Source organism: Arctopsyche grandis, chromosome 13 (genome assembly GCF_051622035.1).
Source record: "Arctopsyche grandis isolate Sample6627 chromosome 13, ASM5162203v2, whole genome shotgun sequence".
Taxonomy (NCBI): Eukaryota; Metazoa; Arthropoda; class Insecta; order Trichoptera; family Hydropsychidae; genus Arctopsyche; species Arctopsyche grandis.
Genome location: NC_135367.1, coordinates 8,886,224 through 8,898,594, shown reverse-complemented (window position 1 = coordinate 8,898,594; position 12,371 = coordinate 8,886,224). Strand labels below are relative to the sequence as shown.

General features: G+C 34.7%; 1 protein-coding gene across 4 annotated transcripts in view; it reads left to right on the top strand.

Moving 5' to 3' along the window:
* Traf4 (TNF receptor associated factor 4) overlaps positions 1-12,371 on the top strand; it is a 121,028-nt gene that overhangs the window by 3,533 nt on the left and 105,124 nt on the right. For 2 of the 4 annotated variants that reach the window (XM_077444414.1, XM_077444415.1), the window contains exon 2: positions 4,159-4,395. In XM_077444414.1, the coding sequence (XP_077300540.1) occupies positions 4,361-4,395 (35 nt within the window). In that variant the 5' untranslated portion in view covers positions 4,159-4,360. Of the gene's footprint in view, positions 1-1,106; positions 1,239-2,940; positions 4,396-12,371 lie in introns of those variants that run through there. The other 2 variants (XM_077444416.1, XM_077444413.1) reach the window with 2 other exon arrangements.

Sequence of the window (12,371 nt, the reverse complement as noted above, 5' to 3'; positions counted from 1 at the left end):
TCTAATTGAAAACTTGCGTCATATCAAGGAAATGCTAAATAAAAAATTTCATCGATTTTAAACAAAGTCCTCCATCCAATCGGTTTTTTTTATTATTTTAGTTTTCATTATTAAAAAAAAACACGCAATAGTCACCTCTTGCAATTAAATTAGATCGATTTTAATAAGCTTTGACTGATTTATGAGAATTCAAAGTAGACGTTTTGTCAAAAACTCCTAGTGGCTATTTATGTACATATATGGCGGAAGCGATCTTTTCAGAAGATCGCAATTTTTTTCATGTTTCCGACATTATTTTGAATACGACACGACAGTCGTTGAAAGCTTTCTTGGGCATCTATATTTATTTTAAAAACAAAAAAAAGGTCGTATAATATATAAATATAAACATAAAATATAATTTTAACGTAAAATATGATGTATGTAGTCTAATTGTATGCATGAATTCAGATATAGTCATTTACTGGCAAAATATATCAATATAAAGCTGTCTTCTTCAAATGTACTGAAATATTAGACTTGAATTACAAAGGTTGAAAAGACATCGAATTCGAAGAAATCCATTGGCCTAGAAATTTACATAATGATTCGAGGGCGCAAGTCTAATCATGAGAATGGATTCTTAGTGAACATTCTCAATAGTAAGAAAAAAAACATACATAATATGTAAATGAAACTACATATATTACACTAAAAAAGTTGATTTTTATGTCGGAATTTGATTCAAATGTATTATATAAAAATAAAAAAAGGGAAGCGACGACCTTAACCGTTAAACCGCGATAATCCGTCAAATAAACAGCGAATCCGAACAATACGCTTTAAAATCTATTGTTTTCATTAATTTCCTTGAGAATTGCGTCGATTTGTATCTCACAATGTTTTATTTTCCTCATGCAAAAAATAAAACTAATAAAAACCACACACACGCATAACAAACTCTCGTTTATACGAGTGCACACAGTAATTGCAATTAGGACTTCGCAATACCGACTCCCATTCGAACATCCCCATTGGTTCGCAGTCTGCGGGGGGTTGAAAATAAATTTAGGGTTGACGAACAAGTGGTTAGGGAGAATATGTACATATTATTGCGTTTAGATTTCAGTCTCGTACAACGAATCGATCAAACGGACGCGCATTTCGCGATATATTATAAATTTTTTTCACACTACATAAACACATGAGTTTTGCGATAATTACGTGAAAAAAGTGATAACAAGTGAACGCCCTTATATGTATGTAATTTATCAATAAGCAATTTGCATTTGAAATGCGTCATACGAATACGTTACTTAAATTGTTATTCGACAACACTGTAAATAATCAATCGTTTCAATTTATAGCGATAAGAGGTTATACTTGAGATTATGTAAAAGTACGTATCAATATCGCGTTCTTAGAACTAATGTTGATACACTGATAAGTCCACAATTTGACCAAAGTGAATAATATTGTAGATATATAAACTATATATATATATTATATAATATGTATGAAAAGTTTTCAGTTTCGAGCGAGAAAGTTTCCCACACAATGCGATACCCCTCGTTGTATTTTTAAACTCATTAAAGCGGTAAAATTGTAAGTCCTTGTGACAGGACGATAAATCGTAACGTAAGCATTGAATTATTTGACTTTGATGACCATCGAGTGAAATTCCACGGGAAACAAAGGCCGACTCGTTGATTTACGTGGCGTGGAGGCATAAATCACACAAATGTACAATGATATTTTGTGTAGAGGGATACTCTGGGCAGTTGGATACTAAAGACACAATATGACGATGTCCGATCTCATGGATTCTTGACCTCATACTCGTATGTTAGTTCCGAGCCCCGCTGTGAACCCAGGGTGAGACAGATGAGCAGATGACCCATTTTTCAAAAGGTTGCTCTCATATACGAAGGACATTTGTAGCTGTAGAACAATTGCATCATTGAAACAACCTTGTCAATATCGAATTCAATTAAGACTATTTGAAACACGTTTCTTTCATAGTTTTAATAAGTTACTCTGTGGCTTATCACAGCAGTCACCCAGCAGCATTGACTAGTGTTTAGCATACATATAATGCTTTCGAACAATGTGGTCACGGGTTCAAATCCTACCGGGTGCTGCTTGCCAGACCTTGGATTTGGGACTCCAGGTTGATCGGTTTTTATCAGAGTTTGCCAATTTATCTGATTTCATTGGAACAGTTCCAACACATTGACATCCCTGTCGTATTTTCGCAAAAAAGCCCCGCTGTGAACCCAGGGAGAGACAGATAAGCAGATGACCCATTTGTCAAAAGGTTGCTCTCATAAAATAAAGACATTTGTAACTGTAGAAAAATTTTAATGTTACAAAACTTAAAAACCAATAACAAAAGAGAAATATGATGAGTTTACTGCCTTGCATATCTCCTATTCATTCTTGATAAAATAATTTCTAGTAATTACCGGTAATGCAATCTCTAGCAGGCAGTCTAGGACTAAAAAAACCGACTCATATAAATCTTTACTATATGACTGAAAGGTTTTTTATGGTATACACCAATTTTAAGCCAAGACATATATGGTCAAATATTGTACAAGTCCAATTATAAACGTCGATTAACAGTCATAGAGAGATCTATGGACATGCTGTAAACTCGAATTTTGCGAGAAATAGGACATATGTAGTTGCCAATTTCTTGGAACCGTTTCAATGAAATCAGATACATTGGCAAACTTATTCATTGTCATCAGATACATTGAAATCAGATACATTGGCAATTATACGAAACGATCGACCTTGTACATAGTCACATATCCAAGGTCTAGCCAGCAGCACATAGTCAGGAAACACATGCTTTCATCTTCCATGTTATAAAATTTATTAGAATAATGTTGTTAACGAGTAATATGTCTCGATGGTTGCGTCAATGCTAACCACCGAGAGGTTCCCGGGTTCAAGCCTTGATTTGGCCTCGATTGAAGAGAATTTATTCGAAGCATTTCATCAGTGCTGCTGGTCAAACTTGAATATTTATGACTCCATCAGATTTTGCCAACTTTTCTGATTCCAAATCGGCAAGACCCTCCTACCTACTTTTAGTCACCACTATTTGAATATGATTTCAAATGTATTAACTTATAAATTTATATAAGATGTCAATCAGGGGTAAAAATTATCTCCAACATACTTTCATTCGTCTCTGTTTTGGGCAACTCTCATCCGTATCATCCCACACATTTTTCTATTTCTCCCCTGCGGGTTTCCTTGCACCGTTTTACATTCTCTCGGGTACCATTTGAGCACTTCTTTCATCCATCTATCGTCCGTTTATCTAGCTACGTAACCCACCCATTGCTGTTTCAATATTTTTACATTGTTATACTTCTAATCCACGAGCTCCGTTTTATTCATCTCTCCTTGTTATGTCAAGCACATAGCGTTTCATACTTCATGAGGCGATATAAATATTGGGTCCTATTCAAGAACTATTTTCATATTTTTGTCACAAAATCTTCTAATCATGACATTTTAGCACTTCATTTACTCAAATATGTACTTTTGTTATACTTCTATCTCGTATATTTTGCTTTGCATATCCTCTATTTATATCAAACCTTTTTATTCAATATTCTACACACTGATTAATCACCGTTCGCTTTTCAATCATCAAAAATTTTAATTAACAAGAATCAGCTTAGCTTCGATTGTCCGATCGTTCAATATGAGGTGGGCCATTTCCGATTTTACGACTATCAATCGAACCGTAAAATTTCTCGAATGCATAATTCATTCAGCTCAGACGCATTCAAATCGGTCCCTTGACCCTTTCCCACATTTCAACGGGGGTGAATGGGAATCGTTCACCTCGATCAATCGGATTTGAATGTCAGATTTCCCTTTGAAACAACACACGACACAACACTTGAAAAATTAGTCATCGCATCGTTATCTATGTACTCCTATCGACTTATCTTTGAGTACGTTCCCACAGTTAAATAAACAATTTTTTCGCCGAATAGGGTCGTCCTTATCTGCCTTACCTTAATAATAATCCAGTGGACGTCAATCAACCAAAGTCGTAAATTTTCAGCTAAACTTTCGTGCGCTAACCGCTATACAAACACGACGATAGATAAGCCGTTGAAACGTTCGTTTATTTTTTTATGAATATTTCAGCGATGATGACGATTATGTCTGTCTTCGGAGATTGCTTTCGAGGAAAAATATTGGAAAATGTTCATAGCAATCCTCGTGACATTTGCGGTTAACATTTCGTCGCTAGTTTTCCCATTGGACTTGTTTGTTATCCAGTGGTGTTCTGTGGATTGGCTGGAGTATTGCTGACTAGGGGATACATAGATCCAGAAGGAGCTCAGGGATGGCCACTCTGCCTCTGTACGTGTCTTTGGATGGGTGAGTGCTTCTATTCCATTTTTACGACCTCTAGTTTTATGATAGCAAGCAAAGAACAGACGTTTTTATTCCGAGCCCCTCCCTTTATCGCATCGAGAAAATAGCAGGCGTCGAGGTACGTCACGAACGATGTGAGACTCATTATGCTTATTGGATCAGTTTTGCTGTATATTATTGCAATAATACTAACCTTATTATATTGCATACATTTGAATAATTTACCTCAATTACTCAATTAGCTGGTTTTATCGGTCAAAATTGGCGCTAATACCCTATAATTTCATTTAATTTTTTTTCAAAATGGGGCATATGGGTCTTCCACTTATTTTTTTAATTAACAGTGGAAACTTCATTGTGTATTCACAAATTATATGGCTAAAATGAGTGCTTAAAATTATATACAAGGCTTCAAGGTAAGTGTTGAATGATTAAAATTGGCAATATCAAAGAAGAGTAAGGGAATTTTATATATGTATGTACATACATATAACTTTATAAGAATCGATATTGATGTTTTATCGTTACTTTACGTTGCTTTCTAGACATAAAAGAGTAGAAAGAAGAGTGTCATAATGGTTGTCATAATTGTATATATAAATTTTTATATGGAACTAGGCGAAATAAAATCCAAAAAAGGAAGTGTCATCCAAATCTTGGCAGCTGAGATAGATATAATTTTAGTTATTGATAAATCATACACATCAAACTATACTGTGTATACTTTTAAATAAACAGAAATTGACAATTGACCTTATCTCCAAGAATGACCGCTATAGCCGTCATGCGAAAAAGGCCATTAGTGCAAATGGCATGATTCACTGTTTAAACAAAATACTTGTCAGATGTCAATTGAAATTTTACTTAAATAAATTTTGTCACTTAAATAAATATTATATTATACATATGTTTGATGTCGAAAGCTTGATTTAATTAAATTCGCTAAAAAAAAGTACCATGAAAGTAAGCGCAGGCTAAGCATCTGTTGAGCAATTAGTTGTATGAACGATTTAGCGAATTATTCATTATTATATAATTGTAAATATTAATCCTTTCACCATCGATGACCGCTATATATGTCATGAGCAAAATGCCAGTAGCTTAAATGGCGTGATTCATTCTAATTCTTACAGGTGTCAATTGAAATATTTGGTCACTTGAATAAATATTACAATTTGGTTCAATTTATCGCCGAATACTCGATTTACAAATTCACTAAAAAAGTTCCGTGAAAGTGAACGCGAGAAAGAGGTTGAGGATCTATCGAGCAATTAGCTGGGCAATTTATTGTGACGATTTGTCGCACTATAAGGTTATTCGTTTAATTAAACATTGAAATAAACATTATAGCTTTATTACGGGCAATCAAATTATTATTATGGCAAATCAATGTATAAACGTTTTCCATTTCTAAACGATCTCAAAATTGTAATTGAAAAAATCTTTGTCAGACTATCTACATATATTATATGTAGAGGTAGGACCGGAAGCGTACTTTTTTCCAGAAAACGGGGCATTTTGGGTCTATTTTCCAGGAAACAGGGCAAACTATAAAGCTAGAGAGCATAAAAAAAGGTTCATCATAAAAATGAACAAATCACGGCGAACTGCGCAAAGTTGGTCCGCTCTTTAATTATATGTATATCTACGGCAGATGAATCTATGTATACAAAGTCAAACAAACCTTTATAAAAAAAATTGAAAGAAAATACATTAGAAATATCATAGATACAATTTTATTTAAGTTAAATTAAATTTTATAATAATCAACAGAAAATATACACTTTAAAAGAGATAGATGTAATATTATTATCGCTTATATTACTATTTAAAATTTATATATTTGTTTATCCATACATTTATTCACGCATTTGAATTTGATTCTTTTATTATTTTTCCTTACAAAATTAATTATTCATTTATTTTCAACGTACTACTAAACGCAAAAAGTCGACTTTCAATTCCGTTCATCTTTAAAAACCATGGTATGTAGACACATACATGTATATTTCCATTTCATAAACAATTCACGAAAAAAAATCATCTCCAACTGTCAAATCATCGTTGAAAAATAATCACGATACTTTTCTACAGACGACTCTCCATTTTTTAGGCCACCATATGGAACAAAGATGGTGGTAGATTACGCCTCGAATGTTTCTATAAAGATCAACGATCATCACCATAATAAAACATCACTTTTTTAATGCAAGCGAACACGTGTGAAACTGGATAGGTACCGTTGAAAGGAAATCGATTCATTATCCTTGCACAAATGCGCATTTTATAGTCGCCTCTCTTTGTCGGACAAAAGTGCAACCAATCCACATGCACAAGTCCCCTTAGAATATGTGCACGTGCGCAGATTAATATAGAATTCGTATATTTTACCAGGTGGTCAAACAATGCTTTGTCGTTTCTATTTTCGTACGCAGATAAGTGCATATAATTGCGCATTCTTTATTTATATCAGTAGCTTACATATATCGCAATTTGCACAGTGCACTTTCGCTTTTCATTTACGGCTTCTTTTTTGTTAGTAGGACACTGCATTTGAAATTCGCTGAACTTTCCCATCAAACGTTTGCTTTTTGATCGATGATAAATTCAATTAAATACAACATAAAATACAATTCTACAAAAAATAAAAATATACTCATATAATATTATCCGACAATATCATTTTGCTTTAATCTTTGATTGATAGTACATACGTATATAGCGTGGAGCTTATCTTATTTTGAAAATATTCTAATCGAAATACAAATATCGTAAACCATAGCTATAGTATCATGATATTATATTATACACTTCAAATATTTATTATTAGTTATGAGCTCATTCCAAATCCAAAAAAATTGCGCCCATTGGTTTCTACGTTTTTTTTATTTGACTAACTGTGTGCTGCATATAATATGTATCATACATAGTTGGGACTTTATGTTATGCTAGACATTATAGTTTCATGGTTGTACCTCCTGCTCGCACATTACTTTATTGGATGGCTCCTTTTTCAAAACTATCTGACTTCTTAATGAAATCGTTGCTGTCGTGTACGAATGTGATATTTTCAACCTCAGTGAGCGTAGGTTGTCGGAGATTATTTTAACCTCTTTGTCTGGTGGCCTGCGCTCATTATTATTTTCAAAATTGAATGTGATGTATGTGTGGCATTTTGATTTTCCCTCTTTCATTTGGACCTCGCAGGGATGTTTTGTATTTACGGCTGATTCATATACATACATATGTACATACATTGGTGCTGGCTATATGTGCAAGACATGCCCTACTTTTTACATACCTCCTTTGCGTTTCACTTACGATTACAATTCAGGAAAAAGTTTGCCTCTTATCCGATCGTTTTCATACTTTTGCCATATTGCTCATTTTGGTCATCAATATAAGTAAATGGAGCCTCCGCCATTACGATGGTGCAAATATATCGTGTAAGACGCATTTGTAATTTTCCCGCCGACATTCTATTTGACAGTTGGTAGTCATTAATTTTATACATAGATGGCGGTAGTAAAAAAAAATATTGGTGTTTTTATCCAAAATAGTAATTTTATTAGTTTATTATTTTATATTTTACTTTTCTATTATTATAATTCTATTGTTTTGTATGATGAAGTATAAATGTATTTTTTGTTTGTGTATATAATAATAATATATATAAAAACCGACGCGATGTATGTGGGTATGTGCCAAACCGTGGACACATAGCCAATCAGAGTCAAGTGGTCGAGGAGACGCGGAGAAGAGTGGTAGTGGAGAACTGGGGGGGGGGAAGGGGGCGTCATTTGACGTCAGGCCGAGCGACAGGTGACACATACACACACACACACACCCATTCATTCATCATTTAGAACAGGTTGGATTGGTGAGCGTGTAAGAACGAAATCACACAGCGGTGAATGTGGCACGTTGTTTTTTTTAGAAAGTTTTAAACATATAGAAAAAATGTGACGTTCATGGCACGTATGCATGGCACGTGTCCTTTCAAAACGACACTTTCGACTTATGTCGTTGAAATTGTATGGTAGTATTTATCCTTGCTTCACAGTGATCGATAACGGTATATCCCATATTCGTTATCGATCACTGTCAAAAGCAAGCATACAATTTTACCGAAAATGGTCCAAAGGGTCGTTTTGGTATAGATCACTGTCAAGGATAAATACTACTATACAATCTCAACGACATAGGTCGAAAGTGTCGTTTTGAAAGGACGCGTGCCATGCATGCGTGCCATGAACGTCACATTTTTTCTATATGTTTAAAACTGTCTAAAAAAAACCACGTGCCACAATCACCGCTGCGTGATTTCGCCTTATGCGCGCACTTTTTATTACGTGCGCCTATAAATGATCTTACATATAACTTTATTGTAATTCGTGTATCAATTCCTTTCCGAAACCATCCGCTTAAATCAACGGGCACAACACTAGTATACGTATAGTATATATTTTTATTTTTCTCACCTCACTATATTTTTCGACTATTGTGACGCAACCTCACGAATAGACGACTTTCGACGTCAAAAAATTGGAATTCAATATTTGGTTTGTTGCCGCAAACTTACGCATCCCTCACTTCGAAGAGGATTAATTAGCTGGCTAGGTTTTCCCCGGCGAGTGTGACGTGTGGCGAGACGGTTCTGGTGCTGGTCTCCGAACTCCTGGGGCTAATTAGCGCCGGGGATTTATACGCCCTCGCTTCGACGCCACCTGTGGACGAGGAATCACTCGAGGAAGCCCTTCGTCTCCATCGATGACGTTCATTTTTCACATACTTCACGGAAAACGGATACGGTCTCGTTTGAATGATTGCCGCCGGGGTTAGCCGCAGCCGCGTTGACGGCCAAACTCGCCATCAATCTTCCCGCTGGAAAGCTCGTTCACGCTCTCGTAAGTTTTCCTCGGATAATATGCGTCCCGACACGACAACGTGACAAAAATGTGTCGGGTTTTGAAACAAAGCCGTGTCAAAATATAGGGAACTTTTCACTGAAAGATGAAGATGACGTGCGGCAACGGTGGTTGTACCTATGTACATATATTATGTATTTCATTCTATGAGCCGCTATAATTGTAAGTGCATTTCGAGAAATATCTCGCAAAACTATAATGTTTTGCGTTGAACAATATTTAAAAGGGGGATCTCTCTGATGACCGTGACATTGAAAGACAAATAAGAACTGTTTGTGTCAGGGCAAATATGCTGGCAGGACGGTTTTACCACTCTAGTGTAGAGGTTAACAGACAATTATTTATGTCCTTTTGTACAAGCCTCTATACTGGAGAGCTATGGACCAGATACAAGCGGGAGACGATGAAGAAGATAAAGGTACAATAAGCAATAAGCCAGCAGTTTGGCTTAGTGGTAGCGTATATATTTAGCACCACTGAGGTCAAAGGTTCGAGTCCTCGCCTTCTGCTGGTTAGATTTGGGGGTTTTGTGACTCCAAATCGATCGTTGCTCTATTAGAGTTTGCCAATTTTAACTGATCATTGCTGAAACGGTTCCTGAAAATTGGTATTAGATCTAATACTGTTGTCACAAAAATCTGCATGTGTATAATTTGTAATAATTATACACAGTAATCTGAAATCTATAGATATATCTCTATAGACATCTCTATAATTTCGTATTTATTGTATGTATAAAAATTGTATACAAAAAAATTATTTCTGATTAATTGTTATATGCTATATATTCTGATTGTATATGTATTACTGTATTTCTGATTTCTGATTGTTTATGTATTTTGTATTTCGTTAACGTACACCCGTCGCATTGGAGCAAATGTGTAATGACGAGTGTATATTGATTTGTAACAATAAAATAAAATAACAAGTATAACAACTGCTACCGTGCTCTCTTCAGGCTACCTAGGGGCTGCAGCGCGTCGCAAATGTTTTGTGGAAGGGCATGACCATTCTCAGGATGAAAGCGTCCTCTCTACGTTTTCGTATATTTTTATCGTCTAATTGTCTTCTTGTTGCTGCATCTTCTCATTTGCATTCTTCACTGTATGTTCAATGGATGGAACTACATACTTCACCGACCGCCTGACCTTAATACGTTTATTCGGCTTTTCCGAGAGTCTGGACATATCGGATGAAAGAAGTGATAACAATTTGTGAATTATAACCAGCAACGTGGACTTGGTTTGTGACTCCAAGTCGATCGTTTGCCAATTTATCTAATTTTCATTGAAACGATTCCTGTAAAATTGGCTTCTCCTTTTCTATCTCTCTTTCTAATCTCAAGCAATTCAGCGTCTTGAGGATCGAAAATTTGATTATAAAATTCTGCAAAAAATTCTTCATAGATGCCATTGTGGATGTTTGTATTGTATAAATTATCATTGTATAAAATGCTTATGTATATTGATTGATTGTATTGCATCTGTTTAAGTGCACTCGTCGCTTTGGAGCTATCCGTAAAGGCGAGTGTTCATATTCAATTAAAATAATTTTTGTACGCTTCGTTACATATGTACTACTGTTAGATATAATATTAATATCCTATCCTATATTGTGACTCCGGGTCGATCGTATCCTATCGGAGTTTGCCATTTTATCTGGTTTTCATTGAAACGGTTCCAACAAATTGGTAACCTTTACCCACTTTCTCGTAACTTTCGAATTTTCAGCATCTCGAATTTGCTGTGGTTAGAAATACAGATCGACTGTCTCCTGTTAGAATTTTCCGATTTTTCTAGCTTAGTTATTGTTACGCATATCAATAAGTGTATATAATTCGCCCCAGTTTCTCGAAAATTCAATTGATTGGCATCTCGAATTTGTTGAATCTTATTAAAATATGCTACCTACATAATGTATTTCTCGCAAATTTGCTGTATATGAAAAAAAATTGTTGATTGTCCATAGATGTTTCTATTGTATTCTATGTATTGTTATATTTGAAATATTGTTTAGTACTTTTAGCATATGTGTCGCCTTGGGTTAATTCCTGTCATAGCACATATGATGTATGCACGTAATAAATAAATAAATAAACATGAAAACACGCCTATCTCAGCTGGGGTTTACATGGACGTGCCGTACCACACTTTTGAGTGTGTTGTACCGTTTACCATGCACCCTTTTTTATCTTTCGACTTAAGATCTTTCGATTTTCGATCTTTACCTTCCGATATTTGCGTTTTCGGTAATTTCACATTCCGGCCCGTGAGGTAGACCCGTTCTCACCATGAGTGTTGGTCAAAACAGAAATGATTGGAAGCGTGTTGTAGAGTTCTTCATTCACCAGTTAATGACGACTGGCTGTAGATGGTATGAGTATGTATGTAACGAAATTCACAAAATAACTCGTGTTTCTAACGAAAAGAAAGTGATAATGTATGTAATATGTAAGACGAGTAGCGAAAGTGTGAAAAAAATCGTATACACGTAATGGATTAGTGATTAACAAAATAGATTCCGTGCAATTTCACCGCATTTAACACGATAATTTTTTTTTTTTTTAAATTAGCTCGTACAAAATGCTCGATTATGGGTGTTTTCACTTTATTGCATTGTATGTAGTAGAATTTGGGTCATTTTCACTGAATAATATATTTGATTATCTTTTCTTTTGTATTCAAATACATATATGTATATACGAGTGTCTTGCAGGAGCTTGGTATAAATTGCATAGTCTATTTTTTATTTAATCAATATATGAAGATTTGTGGGAATTTCTTTTAGGAATATACATATGTATGTTTGTATGTACATTGAAAAAATCATGCTTAAGGCGCAAACGTGTAGAGCTGGACGTCAGAGGGCAAAAAGTAAAACTATATAGATATGGAATATTAATTAATTTTAATTAAATAATCTAATTTTAAATATTAATTAAATTACCAGTTTAGTTTGAATATAGTACATACATACACCTATAAATATGTCTTAATTGGAATTATAGTTAAATTTTATTATTAACAATAATATATGTACTTCAAGTTCGGT